Below are 21775 nucleotides of genomic sequence, written 5' to 3' on the forward strand. Positions count from 1 at the left end.
CTCACAAACACCAGAAACATATATTTTCTATTATATATGTATTTGGAGTGGGGAAAGGACATAAAAGTAAAATGGGGATTATTAGAGATGTGGAAGGAGAAGATGGGAGGGGGTAGTAAAAAGTAACAGAGAGGATGGATATCTTCAGGACCACAAAACAGTTCATGCCTATAAGGAAATGTCACACCAAAAGCTTTATACATGCAATTAACATATTTATGCTAAATGTCACACAAAAAGCTTTATTTATGCTAATAAAATTGGGGAAATCTCAAAGAAATTATGTAAACATTCATAGGATTGAAGAAATCATGAGGGCTGGAAAGATGGCTATGCTCACAACCAACAATGTCAGAAATTGTGAGTTTGAGAAAATGGGGTGTGAATTCTGGCTTGACGCTCCAGTTGTGGTAGATGTTAATGTGGAAGTGTTAGCTAAATAAACCATTTCTCCCCTAGGTTTCCTTTGCCAGGGTAACTTATCACAGCAACGAGAGTGAAAGTAGAACGGTGATTAAAAGACAAAATCTGAGACCCCACCAGATGGCAAGAATGTCGTCAAATGCATCACAGGTCTAGATAATCTATAAAATCAACTTAGAGCAGAAAGTTTCCCAAGTCGAGCGAAAGACCTAGACATCCAAACACAAGAGTTATCTTGAACTCCAAATAGACATAATCAGAGTAGAACTCTGCATGACATAATACAGTCAAGATATCAAAAACACAAAACAAAGAAAGACTATTTTTAATAGTCTTTTAGCCATAAGGGAAAGATACCAGCTCATTTATAAAGGCACATATATCAGAATAATGTAAGCTCTCTCAGCAACCCAAAAGGCAGAAAAGTGTGGGATGATGTATTTCAAGAATTGAAATCAATTGACTCAACTAATGCTGCTATATCCAGGAGAGTTTTGCCATGAAGTTGACAAGGAAGTAAGGATATTTTAAGATAAACACAAACTGAGGCTGGTCATGATCACCAAGCAAGCCTCACAGAAGATGACAAAATTAATATCATGCACATAGGAGGAAGAAAGATGCTCTCAGTCACAAGGGTACAGGAAATAATAAATTTCATGAGAGAAAGAAGTAATCGAGACAGGAAGAAGGAATCCATGGTGTCCAACATAGTAAACCAACAAACCCCAACATTAATGGAGGAGAAAGGGAGAGAAAGCAAACTGACCAACAAGTCAGTAAAATGCTCACCTTACAGCTATGAGGACCTCAGTTCAGTCACCCAAAGCCAGGTAGAACCTGGGAGGATGGCTCAACAGTGAAGATCATCCACATCAGGAGGCTCATGACCACCTGTAATTCCAGCTCTACGGAATCCTTTTGAGGCCTCTACAGGCACTACACTCATGTGCACATACCCACACATGGACACACATAATTTAAAATGAAATCTCTAAAACATAAAAACCAAGGGTGGTAACACATGCTCATGATCACTGTGCTGGGGAGGCAGGACGTGGATACCTAGCACTTATGGGTCAGCTAGCCTAGCCTATTGGCAAGTTCCTGGCTCTTGAGGAACAATGTATCCAAAAATACACAGATATGTGCACACACACACACACACACACACACACACACACACACACACACACCTAATACGTTTGGGGAGATAGCTCAGTGATTAAAATATTTGCAAGGCTAGAATAAAGACCTGAGTCTAGCTCCCTAAAACCCACATAAAACATCACATGGACATGGAAGCCCACTTGTAGTTCCAGCCTGGGAATGCAGAGGCAAGGAATCCCCAGGACCACTTATCTAGGGAGATATTGGTAAGCTCTGAGTTTGATTGAGAGACCCTGCCTCAGTGAATAAGGTGGAAGAGCAATCAAAGATGATCCATGGCACCAACTGCAGGCCTCTCTACATGCACACATGCACACAGATGTTTCTATATACATGCAAACATACATACACATACATATACACACCACACATGCACATGAAAATAAAAATAATAGAATAAGAGCATTTTACTGAAATAAAATAGCAAAAATTTTAATAACGCATTAGTGTTGCTTTCTGATTAAACCAATCATCAAATCCAAACACATGCATGTTGCACACAGTTAAAATTCCCATTTTGGGAAATCCTCAGACATTTTGCTCTGTAAATCTCCCCCATGCCTTCCCCAAATGAATTAAAGGTTGACCAAGAAACGGGTTTCAGACTGGGCAGATGATGGTCAAGGGAACCTTTTAGACTCAAAATGTGGTTAAATGTGTTGTGTGAACCACAACTTTGCCTGAAGCCCAAGGTCAGTGGAGATCTGTGACCCTTTCTGTTTAAAAAAAAAGTGTGAAAGTCCCATGGTGATTGGTGTTGGAGCTCACCTACCACATCCTGTGCATCTCCCTCACCCACTGGACTCAGTCCAAACACACACACACACACACACACACACACACACACACACACACACACACGGTTCAGCATTAGTCTCGCCAGTGGTATGCTGTCCACACTCACTACCCTACTCTGCCTCCGTAAGTCCTTCATAAAAGGGGGGTGGAATCAAGAGCAGGGATGGAGGAAGACATTGTATCGTTGTTGTTTTCTAGAGCTATGTCTGAGCCAGAGGATCAACACAGAAGAACGTAAGTCCTTCCTCCCTTGAGAGCCTCGGGATCGTTCATCTCAGGTTCATCTCAGAGTCTATCTGAGAACATCCCAGAAACAGAGATGAGCATTCTGCCTCACTATGATGGATGGCCTCAAGCTGGTGGCTGAGGGTAAGTAGAGTAGATAGGAAATGGTTCACCTGGGACTCCTGCTTTTGGTTCCTTTTCAGAGAATCTCCCGAAACCCATCATCTGGGCCCAACCCAGTACCAGGGTCCCAAAAGGAACCCCTGTGTACATCTGGTGCCAGGGGCCTCAGAGTGCCTCTGAGTATCAACTGTTCTTTAGAGGAAGCATTTTGGACTTGAAGAAAGCAGAGTCACATAGATCAAGGAGTAAAGTAAACGTCTTCATTCCACAAATGACCTTACACACTGCAGGGGAGTACACTTGCTTCTATCGGAGTGGGGAGCTTCAATCAGAACCCAGCGATCCCCTGGATCTGGTAGTTACTGGTGAGTGTCTTGGTTTTTATAGAAAGAGCCATGTTTGTATGAATCATGGGGAGTGCCTGTGTTCACAAAGCCCCGTTGCTCTGACACTGCTTATCTTGGCTGGAAGTCAGGGGATGTGTCCAATTGCAGCTACTTCCTACAAGGGTAAACAACAAGGGTCAGCTCTCTGTCCTGGCATCAAATGTGTCTTAGGTCAAGATCTCTGAAAGATGTTTCTAAAATAGGCCACTGTGTGCTGGGGTAAGACTAAGGACTGATAGACAAGAGAACCAAAGCTGGGCAGGAAGAGGTTGGCCTGTGATGGAGTTTCATCAGAAAATGTAGCCACACACATGGTTCTCAAATTTATCCAAGCTTAAAAACTATCTAGAGACATTGTAAAAGCACAGATAGCTCTCGCACATGCATGTTCATGGGAGCATTAGTCACAATAGCTAAGAGGTGACTGGTTACATGGTGCATGAATAAGAGAGCTTGCTGTTCAAGTATGAGAAACCGAATTCAAATCCCCAGAAACCACATAAAAAGTCAGGTGTGTCTGTAACACTAGAACTGGGCCAGGACCAACACCAGTTTGCTGTGGCTTCATAGCCACCAGCCTAGCTGAAGGTTCAATAGACCCTGTCTCAAGGGAATAAGATGAAGAGTGAAAGAGCAGGACACCCAACTCTGGCCTCCACACATGAGCATACAGGTGCACACATTGATACACACACGGGAGCATACACTACATATGCCATACACAATCACACAGAGGAAAAATAGAGAAACTAAATAAATAAGTAAACTAAATAATACCAAAAGGAAGTAATAACACTACTGTCTCTTGGTGAATAAATGGATGAACAAAACGTGGTACATTCATACAGTGGAATATTACTCTACCTTGCAAAGGAAGAACATTCTGGCACACACTATGATGTGACTGAACACCAAGGACATTATGCTAATGGAGACAAATACTGTCTGGCTGCACTTAACTGAGTCACCTGGAACAGTCGGATTCACAGAGACCAAGAATGTAGAAGGGAGGTTGCCAGATCTTGGGAAGGCAGAAAGGGAGTTGTTTAATAGTATAAAGTGTTCTGGTTTTGAGAAGAAAAAGTTCCAGAGGTGAGGGATACAAATGCTTTGTAGTGGTGTCATGTGTTGACTGCCTCTGCACAAGTGTGTGCCAGTCCATGTGTTCACAGGGGAGGGGATGTGGTGTGTGTGTGTGTGTGTGTGTGTGTGTGTGTGTGTGTGTGTGTGCAATCCAGAGAACAACTGCAGGTGCCATTTTCCAGGAACTGTTTGTGGTATTGTGTTCCCCAAAATATTGTGTACTCTAATAAATTTATCTGGGGTCAGAGAACAGACAGCCACTAAATACAAAGGCTAGAAAATGGTGGCACTCACACCTTTAATCCTAGCATTCCAGAGATAGAAATCTGTAGCTAGAGTTTTCCTGCTTTGCCCACAGTCAGGACAAATCTTTGTCACCCGCCAGTCCCACAGCCACTCAGACCCAACCAAGTAAACACAGAGACTTATATTGCTTACAAACTGTATGGCCGTGGCAGGCTTCTTGCTAACTGTTCTTATAGCTTAAATTAATCCATTTCTATAAATCTATACCTTGCCACGTGGCTGGTGGCTTACCAGTGTCTTCACATGCTGCTGGTCATGGCGGCGGCTGCAGTGTCTCTCCGCCTCAGCCTTCCGCTTCCCAGAATTCTCCTCTCTCCTTGTCCCACCTACTTCCTGCCTGGCCACTGGCCAACCAGTGTTTTATTTATTGACCAATGAGAGCAATTTGACATACAGACCGTCCCACAGCACTTCCCCTTTCTTTTTTTTTTAAAAAAGGAAGGTTTTAAGTTTTACACATCTCCAAAGTCAGCTTGGTATATTTGGGAATTTGGGCGTAGCTTCTCTTACTACTTCCTGCTGGAAGGGGGCGCTGTATCTTATGGGGACACAAAGAAAATTTTAGGATCATGGAGTAGTCCGTGAGACCGTATCGTCTGAGCCATTTGCCTTGAAATGATTCTGGATGCTGGATCATCTGGGCCATGGTGTCATCGGAGACCTTTCAGGTGGTCTTGGCTGGTCAAACCTGATGTATCTTAATCTGGAACAAATCCATAGCCTCTGGCTTTCTGTGGAAACAAAAGCAGAGCCTCTTTTCCAAAGCAACATATCCTTACATCCAAATTTTGAAGTTAAGGTACCTTTAAAATACACATTTTGGCATAACTCAACAGCTTTTGTAATCAAATGTTTTTCTTCAGTTACGAATATCAAAAAGAACATAATCCAGATTCTCTGTGTGGTAGCCATCTTTATGTGGCTTATTTTTTATATTACCTTAAGCCTATTGCTTTAAACTGCAGCCTTTTAAGCCTGAAACGGCGCTGTGGCTGCTGGCTCCGCCCACTTCAGCTTCCCAACACGGCGGTGGTACCTTTTCCGCCAGCTCTGGGAGCCATCCTGGGTCTATGCTTTTATCCAAGCAGTGTGTAGCCCAGAAACCTCTTTTGTTTTGTACTAGCAAAGGCTAAATCCACCATGCAGCTTAATGTGCCACTTGCAGAGGCCTCATTCCCGCCATACTGCAGATCAAGCTCACACGCTAGGAATCCGCCAGAAGCTCAAACCGGCAGGCTGCCGCTCATTTGAGAGAGACAATTAGGAAGCTGTTTTTAGCTCCGTTTTAGAATCTTTTCTCAGGTTTTAGGTGGAAACTCTTGCCCTCTCGTTGGGTGCCATTTGTAGCTAGAGTTTTCCTGCTTTGCCCACAGTCAGGACAAATCTTTGTCACCCGCCAGTCCCACAGCCACTCAGACCCAACCAAGTAAACACAGAGACTTATATTGCTTACAAACTGTATGGCCGTGGCAGGCTTCTTGCTAACTGTTCTTATAGCTTAAATTAATCCATTTCTATAAATCTATACCTTGCCACGTGGCTGGTGGCTTACCAGTGTCTTCACATGCTGCTGGTCATGGCGGCGGCTGCAGTGTCTCTCCGCCTCAGCCTTCCGCTTCCCAGAATTCTCCTCTCTCCTTGTCCCACCTACTTCCTGCCTGGCCACTGGCCAACCAGTGTTTTATTTATTGACCAATGAGAGCAATTTGACATACAGACCGTCCCACAGCAGAAATCCCTCTGGATCTCTGTGAGTTCAAGGCCACATTGGAAATAGCCAAGCATGGTGACACGCACCTTTAATCCCAGAAAGCCAGCCTTTAATCCCAGGGAGTGGTGGTAGAAAACAGAAAGATATATAAGGCGTGAGGACCAGAAACTAGAAGCTTTTGGCTGGTTAAGCATTTGGCTTGTTAAGATTTTTGACTGGTTAAGCATTCAGGCTTTTGAGCAGTAATTCAGCTGAGACCCATTCCGGATGAGGACTCAGAGGCCTCCAGTCTGAGGAGACAAGACCAGCTGAGGATCCGGCGAGGTGAGATAGCTGTGGCTTGTTCTGTCTCTCTGATCTACCAGCATGGACCCCAATAACTTGCCTCGGGTTTGATTTTATTAATAAGAACTTTTAAGATTCCTGCTACAACTGTTCACCTTAGTTTTTGGGAGAGTCTGGGACTCACCAAGTACATAGACTAGGCCAGCGGACCCTCTCCAGAAGTGGGATCCTAAGCATGCACCACCGTGCTGGCTTTCTGTGTGGATACTAGAGATCAAGTCCAGAGCTGAGGATCAAATTCAGGTCTTCACCGAGTTACCTCCCCAAATCCCTCCCTCAAAATGATTTATTTAGGGCAGGGGAAAGCCCAGGAGGCCTCAACCCTACACACAGAACTAAAGGCAACTGAGGAAGGCTGACAGCAGGAGATAGTCTTATCCAGCAAAGACTACACCAATTGGGTAGCCCATACCCAATGGTCAACTCTGAAAACATACCAACAAGTAACAGTATACTGACTGAACAGGTTGTACTCATGTATTTGGGAACATGTATAATCATATGTGTGTGTGTGTGTGTGTGTGTGTGTGTGTGTGTGTGTGTGTGTGTGTAAGTATATATGTGTATATATATATGTATACATATACAGATATATATGTAACAACAATTACTGAAAAAGGGGAGACCACCAATTTGAAAGGGAGCAAGGGGGGTAGATAGGAGGTTTGGGAGAGGGAAAGGGAAATGGGGAATGGTGTAATTATAATATCAAAAAATGATAATTTTTAAAATGTAAAAGGCTGTCCTAGAGTTTCTGAAGCAATGGTTCTGGGTAGGGGCAGAGTATCTTCAGACTTCTAGGTAATGTGAGTGGTTTGGGTCCTGAGGAACAAATTCAAAGCCAACGAGTAGAGATGCAGAAGCTATGGCCTAAGTCCCTCAGTCCTAAAGGATAATGGATCTATCTGTGACAAGCACAAGTTTAGGAAGCAGAAGCAGCCCAGATTCCAAGGAGTGACATTTGGTCACAGGGACAGGGAAGCAGTAGGTTGAGGAGTCAGGGTGTGATAATGCTCTCTATATACCAGCTCTCCTTCTCCCACAGGTCTGTATGACACACCCAAACTCCAGGTTCACCCAGGGCACGAAGTAACCTTGGGGGAGAATGTGACCTTCTTCTGCCATCTGGTGTCTGGGACAAGCAAATTCTTTCTGCTCAAGGAAGGACGATCCAACCAAGTCCAGCAAAGATATGGGAACAGGCAAGCAGAGTTCCCCATGGGCCCTATGACTAGAGCCCACAGAGGGACATACAGATGTTTTGGCTCTTACAGTGACTATACATGGTCTTCCCCCAGTGAGCCTGTGACACTCCTCATCTCAGGTAAGGACCCGCTCACCTGTATCTTAACCACAGCCCTAGAGGATACCCTTGACAGTGATTTTTTTAAAAAGATAGCAAAGAGTTCCCTGCTTCTTAAAGATCCAACCAGCCACTTGGAAACACCAGAGGGGCAGAGAAAGATGAAGGAATAAAGGATACTGGAGGAGACCTAAAATTCTTTTTAAAAATGAATTATTTTCTATTTCTAGGTGTTGAGAACACCAGCCTTGCACCCACAGGCCCTGCTTATTCTCTTGGTGAGTCACTTCCAAATTCACCAGAAAGGACCTGGGAATTGGCTATTGGTGAAGTGCTCACCACATAAGCTTGAGGACTCAAGTTGGATCCACAGTCAAGCACAGAGAGAAACAAACACATCCATGCTACCTGTTTCTGATCTCATCAAGTGTTCTCCTGTCCTATGCTGTTCATACAACCATGCCCAGAGAATGGTGACATCCACAATGAACTAGGTCTTCACACATCAATTAATAATTAAAGCAATCCTACACAGACGTGCTCATAAGCCAACCTGATCTCAATAATTAGATTTGAACTTGAATTTGCTTTTCAGACAACTATAGAGTATGGCATTGACATTTAAACCTAAGCATCACAGAAATGATGATGGGGAGTGGGGGGGCAGCTCACTTCAGATGGTGAAGAATTTGTCTTCCTGTGAGAAGAAAATTACATTGAATAGATGAGGAAAATGAGGCTTCCCAAGAGTTTCCATCTGGCATGGCGACACATGTATTAGTGCTATGGGTGAATCCAAACTTGAGTATGTCCATCTCTTCACTAGTCTACTCTATTGCCATATAAAGCCCCTAGGACTTGGAATTCTGGGTGAGGACCAACATTGGAAAGCCATAGGATGCCATGGGCCATATACAGAAAGAAGAATGTTTCAAAGGAAGGATCCAACACTATCCTCTGTTCACTCATCCCTTCTTCTTTTCCTTATCCTCAGATTATTTGGTGTCCGACTCCACGACTGAAGAATCAGGATTACAGGAGGGTAAGCAAACAGCTAGAAGCGTAGACTCTGAGGAAAGGTGCAAGACAAAGCGGGAGTGAAAAGCAGAAGAGGGGGGATGGGGTGGGTGTAGCCTCTGTCCGCAGTCACCCTTGTCTTCTGACTCTAGACTCTGCCTTCTGGGATCATACTACCCAGAATCTCATTCGGATTGGTCTGGCGTGCGTGGTCCTGACGGCTGTAGTATGGCTTTTGGCTGAAGACTGGCTCAGCAGGAAAAGGGATCAAGAGGGGACCAACAGATCAGCAAGTTGGGAATGCAGGAGAAGATGGAGAGCACAACGTTCCCTTGAAGAGGAACAAAGGGATGCAATATCTATGAGCGAAGTGAAGGCAACTCCTGGACCTGGGACCATATGAGCTTTATGCTGCCCCCTGGAGGAAGGAAGAGGTCATTGCAGGAATGAAGGGGTAGTGTCACTGGTGAGATGAAGCCTCTAAGTTTCTACTGTAGGCAAATTCTTGCTGTCTCTGTCAAGCTTTGCATATTTTAATGCTTATTTACTGAAAGCCATACTTTTAACCACTCTGGTCTTTCCTAGAAATAGCTACCTTCCAATGTGCTGGCCATGGGAATATTTCCTTATTACTTTGGTCTTTTTTTCTCTAATTTTATTTATTTTATGTGGATGGGTGTTTTTCAGGCATGTATGTCTGTGCACCATGTGTGTACCTAGTGTCAGATCCCCAGAGACTGGAGTTACAGATGGCTGTGAGCTGCCATGTGGGTGCCTGGAATTGAACCCAAGTGCTCTGAACCACTGTGGTGCTGCACAATATTTGTTTTATACCGTGTAAAGATGTGTCACTGTGATTGATTTAATAAAGAGCTCCCTAGCCAATAGCTAGGCAGGAGAGAATAGGCAGAGCTTTCCAGCAAAGAGAGAAACTCGGGATGAATATAGGCTTGCTAGAGATTCCAGCAAGACATGAAACAAGTCAGAAATACATAATGGGAGAGAGGTAAAGGCCACATGGCAAAATATAGATTAGTAAAAGCAGGTTAATTTAAGTTATAAAAGCTAGTTGGAGAAAAGCCTAAGCTAAGGCCAAGCTTTATAATTAATAATGTCTCCATGTTATTTGTGAGCTGGTCCAAAGAAAGACTGGCTATAATGAGTCATATCTTCAGCTCTACCCTCAATTCATTTTTTATATTGTGTGTCCATGTGTGATGTGTGAGCACACATATGCACACATATGTCATGTCACTCATATGAGGTCAGAGGATACCTTTGTGCAGTCAGTTTTCTCCTTTCATTTTTTTAAAAATTATTTCTGTTATTTTTTTGAGATGAATATATCTTCCTCTCTTCCCTTTCTTCTCTTCAAGCACTCCCATATACCCCTCCTTGCCCTCTTTCAAATGCATGGCCTCTTTTTTCATTAACTGTTGCTACACATATATGTATATGTATATACATATATGTTCCTAAACACATAAATTTTATGTGGGTTCCAAAAATTGAATACAGGTTAGACATATGCAGCAATTGTTTTTAACCTACTGAGCCTTCTCCTTGCTAGCCTATCCCTATTTCTTTCTTCTTTCCTTTGTCTGCAAGAATCTCATTCAAAATAAGTGCCAAACAACAACACCAATAAGTATACATGTACTGCTTGGCTAGTAGTATGTCAACTTGATAGAAGTTAGAGTCATTTTGGAAGAGGGAACATCAGTTGAGAAAATGTCCCCACAATATTGGCCTGTAGGAAAACCTACAGTGCAAGTTATTGGATGATAAGTGATGTAGAGGGCCCAGTCCACTGTGGGCAGCGTCATCCCTAGGCTGGTGGTCCTGGGTTCTATAAGAAAGTGTGCTGAGCAAGCCATGAGGAAAAGGCCAATAAGCAGCACCCCTTCCTGGTCTCTACATCAGCTTCTGCCTCTAGGTTCCTGTCTTGATTTCTCTCAGTGCTGGACTGTGGTATGAAATTGTAAGCTGAAATAAACCCTTTTCCCCCAAAGTTACTTTTGGTCATGGTGTTTTATCACATTAGAAACCTTAACTAAAACATTATGAAATGGTTCAAAAACCATTGTAGCCACAACCAACCTGTAAAAATGCAAACTATGAACAAATAGTCCAGAGACATAGGTGTGTCCTAGCTGGATCTCAGCCAAACCTTGGTTTCCCTGTCTATACACTATGTGGGTCCTGGGGATTGAACTCATGATCAGGCTTGGTGGCAAGTGTTTTTTCTAGCTGAGCCACTGAACCTGCCCTTGATATTTCCTATAATAGCCCCAGAATCCTGTCAGTGTTCACATCTCTATGTTCCCAACTGTAATATGGGTTTCATGTGAATTGAGTCTATCAGCTTGATGATTATGTTCTTAGTCATCAGTGCGATATCAGGAAACCCACTGATGAATGGGTACATGAATACAACACAGAACTTGACACTCCTGAGTCTTGATATAGGGTATAGGGTCCAGCAGCTTTTTCTGCTTTGAACTATTTGATTGTCCCATTAATATACTAATATGGATCACCATTCTGTTCTATACAGACACATCAGGCAGGTTAAATCCATCTCTAAAGCTAAATGTCCTGTTACATATCAAGGAATATTCCTAAACCCAAAGAAATGCTATAAGGCTTTTTACTGTTATTTTTTGTTTGTTTGTTTGTTTGTTTGGTTGGTTGGTTGGTTGGTTGGTTGGTTGGTTGGTTGGTTGGTTGGGGCTGTTTTGTTTTGTGAGTCAGAGTCTCACTACATGCCCAAGATACCCTCAAACTCTTGGTCCTCCATCTTCAGCCTCCCAAGAGTTGGGATTCCAGGCATGTGCTGCCATGCCTGGTTCAATACAAAGATTTAATGGGGAGTAATATCGAGAAACTAGACTAAACTCTGACATACATGTCACTCACTGCACTGTAGGCAACTGATGGTTGTACCCATTGCTGGAGGCAGGACTCCAAATTGAATTTTATTTTCTCTTTTCCTATTAGCAGAACTTTCTAACTTACTATAAAATTATAATCTCCCAACACCCTATTCAATCCAAGATTAAATGGATTGGTTTAGAGTGAGTTTATGACATGTTGAATCTTCCCTATTCTAGTTTATGGCAAGAAAACTGTCATCTTAAGCAAAATATCATGCAAGTTAGAAATATTTTATATCCCTATACCTAGAGTCAGAACTTGGTCTTGGTAAAGGTGCCTCCTCGAGGAATTGAGGAACTGGTCCTGACCAGCCCTAACTCTGTATTCTTAACTCATTCTAATCAAATCTCTCAAACAGATCACAAGCAAGATCCAAGGGTCCTGTATTGTATTTACAATTTTTGAGATACTGAACATGGTATCTTAAACATCAAAAAGAAGAATGCAGAGAAAACAAAAACCTTCAGTTGCTAAGTTAAATTATATATAAAAGCACTATTTTAAAAATTCAAAATGAACACAACTTCCATAATGGACAAAGTATCAAAATCTTAAACACAGATGGTGCATATTGTCCGTTAGAAATACCACAACAAAATACTGCAAGACTGGCAACATAATAGAAATTTATTACCTCAAGATCATGATATGCTCTGAGATACTATTGATAGACTCTGTGAGAGAGAGGAAATCTCCATCTTTAGGTATCTGCCCTCTACAGGCTCCAGAGCATAGCTCCAAACCCACCATCACACAGATGGACCTGGTTAACCTCAGTGGGTCACAAAACAAAATGAACATAAGAGATTTGTGGGGATGAGGGCATGGGCAGGAGTGGTGGAAAGGTGGGGGTGGTAGTGACCACCATGCAAGGTGTACATGTGCAATATTGTCTAAAAATAATTTAATTTTTAAGATCAACATGTGGACAGGGTTTCTCATAAGACCCCTCTCTTTGGCTACCTTTTCTTTCTTCACGTGACTCCCCAAGTCCCTGGAAATCATCTTCTCTCCACCACTGTTTCCTCTCAAGCTACTATTGTAATAATCACTAACAAGTTTCTGGTAAGGTAACACACAATGTGCTCTTCACCTCTTGTTGGTTATATCTGATACGTTGTTCACTTCTTCCCCGAGATTGTCATTGCTCTGGTTTCTCTCATCATCTCACTGCTTATCTTCAAATGGTTATAGTATTATCGTGTTTTCAAGCTTCTCCAACACCAGTTCCACTTAACATGTTTTTATTAATTTAATATTTTATTTATGTGAGGGCTGTGTGTGTGTGAGTGAGAGAGAGAGAGAGAGAGAGAGAGAGAGAGAGAGAGAGAGAGAGAGAGAGAGAGGTGCCTGTGGAGGCCAAAGGATGGAATCACATCCCCTGAAGCAGGAGTTATGGTTGTGAACTGCTTTTCATCACTAAGCTATCTACAGATGCAATCACAGAAACACCTGCTGGCATGCCTTCCCCTCTCTGATGGACTATACACCCACAAACCATGACTCAAAGTAAACCTCTCCTCCCTAAATTTGCATCTTGTCATATATCTGGGCACAAGAATGAGAAAAGGAGCTGATAAGGTAAGCTGGCAGATTCTTTCAGTCCAGTGCCAGATCTTTCACATTCTGTGATAATATGCCCTGTCCATAGATGAAAGCCTGGGTTGATGCTGGCCAAGCATATTGCTTCAATTTTCCTCAGATTGATACCCAAATCTCTTTCTCTGAACTATAGCCTCAGAACTTCAGATCACTTTTATCAGCTTCTTCCATTAAACTAGGGTTCATAATTTTCTTTTTAAATTTTTATTTGCACGTAATATGTGCATGCAAGTGCCCATGGAGTCAAGAATAGGGATGTCACAATCAATGGAGCTGGAATGGCAAGCAGTCGTGCGGTATCCAAGCTTCGTTCTGCAACTGAACTCTGGTCCTCTGTAAAAGCAACAAACACAGCTGGGCGGTGGTGCACGCCTTTAATCCTAGCACTCGGGAAGCAGAGGCAGGCGGATCTCTGTGAGTTCGAGGCCAGCCTGGTCTACAGAGTGAGATCCAGGAAAGGCGCAAAGCTACACAGAGAAACCCTATCCCAAAAAGACCAAAAAAAAAAAAGCAACACACGCTCTTAACCACTGAGTTGTCACTCCATTCCCTAGATCCACCACTTTCTCATAGTCAAAATTGTTCCTCCAAGTTTGAAAAAACCTTAACCCCATTCACAGTCACTCATACTGACACATGTGCAGAAAAACCCACAAATCAGCTAACATGAATCATCAGACCCTTGCCACTGGTGGAGGCATGATAAAATAAACTTGTAACACACTCATGAAAGCATATCATTGTGCTTGGCTCATAGTCACCCTGCCAGGGCCCGCTTTATCCCCTTTTTCCCATAAATAATCTTCCTCTACTTTCATGTCATTTGCGATAAATCTACATCCCAAATACGAGAAAACGTATTTGTCTGTCTTTCCGCCATTACTCTTTTTCACTTGTGTCCTGGCAATACACTTAAAAGGTCTCTCATACCTGCTGGGGACCGAACTAGGCCCTCTGAATGTGGGTGACAGCTGTGTGGTTTGGTCTGTTTGTGGAGCCTCTAGCAGTGGGACCAGGGTTTATCCCTGGTGCATGAATTGGCTTTTTGGAACACATTCCCTATGGAAAGATACCCTGCTCAGCCTTGATACGGGGCGGGGGTCCTGCCTCAACTTGATATGCCAGACTTTGTTGGCTCCCCATGGGAAGCCTTACCCTCTCTAAGGAGAGGCTGGGGAGTAGAGTTGGGGGAGGTGGAGGATAGTAGAGGAGGGGAGGGAGGGAGAACTGTGGTTAGTATGTAAAATGAAAAAAAAAAGTAAATTTAAAAATGAGATTAAAAAAATAAGGTGCTCAGTTCCAACTGCATTACTCTTGATAATCACAAGCCAGACCATTCAGTAGAATAAAAGAACAAAAAGAGAAAAAAATAAAAGTCTGGATATTATCATACTAAAAACAATCAAAATAAAAAAAATAAAGGGTCTCTGATACCACAGTGCTTTTATATTTCTTGTCAAACTTGATTTTCTTCAGATAACCTATTTTGTCAAATATATCATTTCTATTGCAAAAGTTATTTGCATCGTTGTTTTGAGAGTGGCCTCATATAGCGCAGGCTGGCCTTAAACTTACTATTAGTTCAGGATGACCTTAAACTTCTGATCTTCCAGCCTCCACCTTCCAAGTGGAGAATTATATCGTGAAAACCACCCTTCCTAAATTCATTTTCTTTTCTTCTTTATGAAAAGCCAATTACAAAGACAAGACTATACAGCATCCCCCTTGTTCTACCCTCCACCTTAGGCAATAGTCTCAGTTACACATGCTCAACCATCATCCAAAAACATCAAGCCTTTAATTCCAGCATTCAGGAGGCAAAGCCGGGTGGATCTTTGTTAGTTCCAGGCCAGCTCATAGCTATATAGTGAGGCCCTGTCTCCAAAAATATTACCACAGTGCAGTGAGGATTTGGGACATTGAGGCAGAGGCACCCTATTTCATAATTATTTTTACTTTATTGTTAATCTCTTATCGTGCCTAAATTATAAAGTTTGGGGTCTGGAGAGATGGTTCAGTGTTTAAAATGTTTGCCATAAAAGTGTGAGGACCTGAGCATAAAACTTCAGAACCTATGTAAATGTTAGCTGTACATAGAAGCCCACCTGTAATTCCAACCTCAGAAGGTGGGCACAGAGAGTCCCTAGAGCAAGCAGCTAGAAGACGAGCCATATCAGCAAGCTCTGTGAACAGATGGGGGCAAGACAGTCAACAAAAACAATAAATGAAGGGGCCATAACGAAACCCATTGATTTCTATGCTAACTGTGTGAATGTGTGTGTGTGTGTGTGAGTGTGTGTGTATGTGTGTGTGTACATGCGCACGCACGCATGCAAATGTCTGTATATGCATTGCGTGCATGAAGTACCCATGGAATCCAGAAGAGGGTATCAGACTCCTCCACACTAGAGCTACAGATAATTGCTAACTGCCTGATACAGGTGCTGGGAACTGAATCCAGGCCATTTGGAAGAGCAACACACACTCAACCACTTCCCCATCTCTCCAGCCTCCTGTATGCTAACTTTAAAACTCATACAACTACTTAAAATAAGTTTATGCAGTTTTGAAGTTATTAACTATGCGTGTGTGTGTGTGTGTGTGTGTGTGTGCGCGCGCGCGCGCATACTCACACTCCACAGCACACATGTGGAGGTTCTCTCCCATCATTCTGTGGGTCCTGGGGACTGAACCCAGGACATCAGGTTTGTCTGAAATCACCTTTACCCACTGAGCCATCTCATCAGTCTCAGTGAGAATTTTTGTAAAAAATCATTTCTTAAACCACTGGCTGTGCATATGTGGATTGATGTAGGATAACCTGCCAGAGAACTTACCAGTGGCTACACTCTCAAAGAAAAAATAACCCCCATCACCTGTTAACTGCAAATAGTTCCTCAGTTTGCAGGTGGGGCCTTCATAGCCATCCATGCTGGAAACTTACTGGCTTGAGCTTTGTGTAGGATGTTTTTAAATCTTTTCAATTTTTTCTATTTCAAAATTCAATTATCACCTATAGCACATTATGTGTAGATGCCACACTATATATTCATGTTTGACTAAGATGTCCATCATCAACTGAGGGATATTCTGCCCGCCCTGCCACCCACCACCCCCACACACTATCACCACCCTACAAATTTAAAAACATTTCAACCCTTTGATGCCCAGTGGCTTTTTGCACTCAGCATTGTGTGTGACCATCACTGCTAGCTACTTCCTATGCTTTTACATCAGCCAAAAAGGTAATTCGAGAGAGCTGGCCAGATGACTCAGCAGGTAAAAAGATCTACTGCCAAGACCGAAAACCTGAGTTCAAGCTCTGTGATCCCTAAGGTAAAAGGGGAGAGCCAACTCTAGAAAGTTCTCCTGACCTCCACAAGGGTGCTATGACATGTGCACATCAACACACAAACACATACAATTAAAAGTGTAATAGAAAAATATTTAACAAGAATGCTGCATCCAGTGAACAAGTTATTCTGAATTTTTCCTCTAGCCCCTGGCAACCATTAATTGGCATCTACGCATCTGACTATTTAAAAAAAAAAACATCTGTCTTGCTGGTTCTATAAGCTTCTGGTGAGCAGAAACTGCAAGACTAATAAAATCTTACAATGTGTACTACCCACTCGGTGAAGAATCTGGCCCTTAATGTCAACCATACTGATGTTGAAACCTTGGAAATAGAGAATAAATAGCTTAGGATTTCCTACCTGAACACTCTTCAGGATTTTGCACACACACACACACACACACACACACACACACACACACACACACACACGCCTACCTCAGTATTAATACCGGGTGAGGAAATTTATCTCTGGGGTACCTGATGATCCCCACTTCCCACACCTGTGTTTCTTTGAGATCAGAACTGCAGGGTTTCTGTAGTACAGCAGTCTGTAGTAGTGACATTTGGACCAGGATCTTTCTTTGCCAGAAGTAGAGGATGTTGTCCTCTGTGTTGATAACTTGGATGTTATGGGAAGAACCCTGATCTCCATCCATTAGTGCTAACAGCACCTCCTAGTTGTGACAAGCAGAAATGTGTACAAATATTATGTGATAGCTCCATAAGCGTTTTGCTGTGGGTAGAGGTTAATAGAGACTCAACTGGTCAAGATGCAGAGAACATGTGACTGTGGGGTGCTCTACTCTAATATCACATCCCTTTTCGCCATGGGTCAGATGACAACTTGGAAGAGGTCAAAGGATGGGGAGGTCTGCTGTGAAATACTGTCTACAAGTCATGACAGGACCGGTGCACTTGTGAACTCACAACAGCTGTGGTTGCCTACAAATGACCAAGCCAGTAAACATTCTAGCATGGACGTGGGAGGGATTCACAAGACTTCTCCCATAGCTGAGGAGCTGTTGATGGCTGCTGAGGAAGAGTCAGTTTTCCTCAGTGGCATGGCCCATACCTGGTAGATTGCCCATACTTCAGTGGTCAGCCCTAGACCCATAGCATACTGGAAGTACTAACTGGACTCAAGTGGGCTATCAATACACACACACACACACACACACACACACACACACACACACACACGAGAGAGAGAGAGAGAGAGAGAGAGAGAGAGAGAGAGAGAGAGAGAGAGAGGCAGGCTGTAGGAGAGTCTGGGTGGAGTTGGAGTGGAAATGAGTACAGATATGAACAAAATACATTGTATACATGTATGACGTTCTCAATGAAATTTAAAAGTACTGGGGGTATATCCCAAAGACCCATCCAGCCTGTACAAGACCATGAAATAAACCCCTTAGCATGGCAAAAGAAAAATATTTAAACTATACATTTCAACGTAGACTCTCTAATGAGATCACTTTTACCCAAATGTTTGACTCAGTCCAACATTTAATAACTTATTGAAATCTCAATTCTTAATTTCTCCAACATATTTTCTATTATTGTGAACTATGTACCAGACTTCTTTGCCTAGCTTCACCCCACTATAGTTACCCCAAAGCCTGAGTTAACACCAGCCAAGCACAATCCCAAATACTACAGAAATCTTGAATATTTGGCAAGACTTACTACCATGGAGCCATCGAAAATGGAGGTGCTATATGAAAGCAATTTAAAATTGGACATCTATAGTACAGACTGCTCAAGGCTCAGGGAACACTGAAGAGTGAGAAAAGATTGTTAAGAGTGAGGAGATCAGGGATGACCAATGCAAAACAGTGTCTCCTGGGTGGGACAATGCTGCATAAGATCAAGCCAGGCAACGTTCCAGTGTGGGTGGGGGAGAGGCTCATAATGTGCCCCCAACCTCCCCCTGAAGAGACACAGACCTTTGATGACTGCTAGGGAAGAGTCAGTTTTCTTTATGGATGTGGTCCATGGGAAGACGGTGGAGAGAGGAGAAGTATATATGACCAAAACACATTGTAGACTCAGAAATTCTCAATGACTTTAAAGCTGTCCCTTAGGTTTTCATCCTACAGAATCAGTGATAAGAATATGAATGTAGGAACGCTGACTCAAAGTAGTGATTGTCTACTTGAGTCTGGTGGAAAAAATCATGGGAAGTTGCAGACCAATTACCTTGTGTCAATGCCTGGGAACAAATGCTCAATTAAATAGTAACTTTGAACTTTTTCTCTAAGAAAAATTCATAAGTCGACCTGAATTTTCAATTAATAGAAATGATTCTTGGCATGAATGGAAACACATGAACTATGAACCAAAGGCTGAGGGGCCCCCAACTGGATCAGGCCCTCTGAATAGGTGAGACAGTCCATTGGCTTGATCTGTTTGGGAGGCATCTAGGCAGTGGTACCAGGTCCTGGGCTCGTTGCATGAGTTAGCTGTTTGAAACCTGTGACTTATGCAGGGACACTTGGCTCGGTCTGGGACGGGGGGACTGGACCTGCCTGGACTGAGTCTATCAGGTAGATCCCAGTCCTCAGGGGAGACCTTGTTCTGGAGGAAGTGGGAATGGGAGGTGAGCTGGGGGGAAGGGGAGGGGGCAGGAAGGGAGAGAACAAGGTAATCTGTGGCTATTATGTAGAACTGAATAGTATTATAAAATAAATACAAAAAAAAAGAAATGATTCTTGGCAACACAGGGGAAAGTATGTTTCCCACCAAAAAAAAAGTGAGGGGTGGAGGGGGAGAGAACAGGCTTATATAAAGAGGTACAGAGATTGACAGAGATGGCGGTGAACGTTTAAAAACTGATGTGGTGAAATGCACTCACCTCACCTCTTCAGTATGCAGCTGGAGGCAGAAGATCAAGAGTTCCAGACTACTGGACTCCTGGAGCTCAGCCTGGTGCTTGGCTGTGGATCTCTGCACCTGCTTCTATGAGTTACCGGATGAAGGCTCTATGAGGACAGTGAGGGTATTCACCAATCTGCTTACCAGGGTAGGCCAGTTCAAGCACCCTCTCCACTACTGCTAGTCTAAGCTGGGGTCATCCTTGTGGATTCCTAAGTATGTCCATCATGAAATTTATTGCCAAATGGCCTCTGAGATTGTTAATAAATGAAGCTTTACATTGTAGAGATCCACAGCCAAGCACTGGGCTGAACTCTGTGAGCCCTATTGAAGAGAGGAATGACTGTATGGGCAAGGGGGTCAGGGTCATGATGGGAACCCACAGAGATGACCGACTTGAGCTGGCAGGAGCTCATGACTCTGGACCAACACCTAAGGAGCCTGCATGGGACCAATATAGGCCCTCTGCATGTGTGTGACAGTTGTGTAGCTTAATCTGTTTATAGGGCTCCTAGCAATGGGATCAGGACCTGTCCCTGGCACTTTGGCTGGCTTTTGGAAACCCATTCCCCATGCTGGGTTGCCTCACCCAACCTTGATGCAGGGGGAGGAGTTTGGTCCTGCCTCAACTTGATGTGCCACACTTTGTTGACTCCCGTGGGAGGCCTGCCCCTTTCTGAATGGAGATGGAGGTGAAGTGGATGGGACAGGGGTAGAAGGGAGGTGTGGGGAGGGAACAGGAAGAGATAAAGGGAAACAGTGGTCAGTATGTGAAAAAAAGTAAAATAAGTGAAGCTTTAAATGGAGTGACTTAAAACTTTTATTATGCTGGTGAGAACACATGGTGGACAAAAGTGGGTGTGTGATGTGTGCAGAATTTACCATTAAGCAGAGAGAAAAAGTCAGTGTCTTAGTCACTGAGTGTCAAGTCGTATCACTCGGTGCTCCGGATGTCTTCCAGCCCAGATTGCCTTCCCTAAGCTGTCAGAGGAACAGTTTCAGCATACTCGGAGACAAGGTCACAAGGCGATGGTGCAGTTGTGCTGGTGGCGTTGTCAATCCTCAAGCTGGGTTTGCTCTCTTTTATTTTCTCCAACAGTTTCTCCATTATCCAGGCTCGAATTATCTATCTTCAACCTGTAAGACCACAGAGCAGTAATGTTCCCAGGGAGCTTAAGTCATGTTGTCTTCAAGACATTCATTCCTAACTGCTCCCACCAAAGAAAAGAATCTGTTTCAGGGTGGCAGAAAACTTGTTAGCTTAGCATCTGTAATGTAAATTATATCATTAAGTTGATGTTTTCTCAGGAAGCTCTGACCCCTAACTGAAGAGTTATAGGAAATAGATGGCTGTAGGGGGTGGGGAGGGATCATATTGCTTCCAGGATTTGACCCTGATAGACTCCCAGTGGATGACCCTAGGCACACATTGGCAGCACAGAGTGGACTCGCTGAGTGTAAAGGGAGCACACGGCATGAGAAAGAAGAGTGGTGGGGTGGGGTGGGCACAGGAGAAGTGGGAAGGGGAGAATGGGGGCATTGAATTTGGTCAAGACACTTATGTATGAAATTTGCAAACAGTAAGAAAAGTATGTGCTATTTGTTCTTTTAATCAGCTATTCCAGTCATCTCTGTTGGGTGGGCTACACTCCTGATTTGACAAGACAAGGCTTCTAGTGGAGAGACTAGGACAACCACCCAGCCACTAATGTGTCTGCCTACAATCTGTCCTGCCTACAAGATGTGCTGGGGTAAAGATGGCACCGAAATTGTGGGAGGGGCCAACTAATGACTGGCCTAATTGGAGACCCATACCCTGAGATGGAGCTCACCACTGAGGGCCAGGACTCAGAGGCAGGATACCCCAGAGACAGACCTAGGATAGAATCAAACATGGGGGGTGAGTCAAACATTAGGTCGAGTTTCAGTAATCCTGGAGAAGAGAGGGAGGAAAGATTATAGGCTCCAGTGGGGTCAAAGATGCCTCAAGAAAACCCACAGAACCCACTAACCTGGGCTCATAGGAGCACAGAGAAACTGAACTGAAACCTGGGAGCCTGCGCAGGACTGACCTCAGCCCTCTGCACATTTGTCACAGTTGTGTAACTTGGTCT

General features: G+C 43.5%; 1 protein-coding gene and 1 long non-coding RNA gene across 2 annotated transcripts; one reads left to right on the top strand and one right to left on the bottom strand.

The window, feature by feature from the left end:
* The first annotated feature begins 2430 nt into the window (after positions 1-2430).
* Positions 2431-10901, top strand: LOC143272837 (natural cytotoxicity triggering receptor 1-like). Its single transcript, XM_076569109.1, has 7 exons — positions 2431-2514; positions 2590-2625; positions 2820-3104; positions 7616-7894; positions 8104-8151; positions 8868-8915; positions 9043-10901. Exons 1-7 carry the CDS (start codon positions 2481-2483, stop codon positions 9291-9293), a joined length of 981 nt encoding a protein of 326 aa, XP_076425224.1. The 5' UTR covers positions 2431-2480; the 3' UTR covers positions 9294-10901.
* Positions 10902-20463: 9562 nt separating this feature from the next.
* On the bottom strand, positions 20464-21539 carry LOC121826453 (uncharacterized). Its single transcript, XR_013049239.1, has 2 exons — positions 21494-21539; positions 20464-20798 (listed from the first exon to the last, which is right to left on the bottom strand). It is a non-coding gene; the product is annotated as an uncharacterized LOC121826453 (long non-coding RNA).
* Positions 21540-21775: the final 236 nt, after the last annotated feature.

The sequence above is a fragment of the Peromyscus maniculatus genome, chromosome 1 (assembly GCF_049852395.1).
Source record: "Peromyscus maniculatus bairdii isolate BWxNUB_F1_BW_parent chromosome 1, HU_Pman_BW_mat_3.1, whole genome shotgun sequence".
Taxonomy (NCBI): Eukaryota; Metazoa; Chordata; class Mammalia; order Rodentia; family Cricetidae; genus Peromyscus; species Peromyscus maniculatus.

Excerpts from the sequence above, each read along its gene's own strand:
- LOC143272837 (XM_076569109.1), top strand. The coding sequence starts at position 2,481 with ATGCTGTCCACACTCACTACCCTACTCTGCCTCC. Across the intron at positions 7,895-8,103 it reads TGTGACACTCCTCATCTCAG|GTGTTGAGAACACCAGCCTT; the intron begins GTAAGGACCCGC and ends TTCTATTTCTAG. Across the intron at positions 8,916-9,042 it reads AGAATCAGGATTACAGGAGG|ACTCTGCCTTCTGGGATCAT; the intron begins GTAAGCAAACAG and ends TTCTGACTCTAG.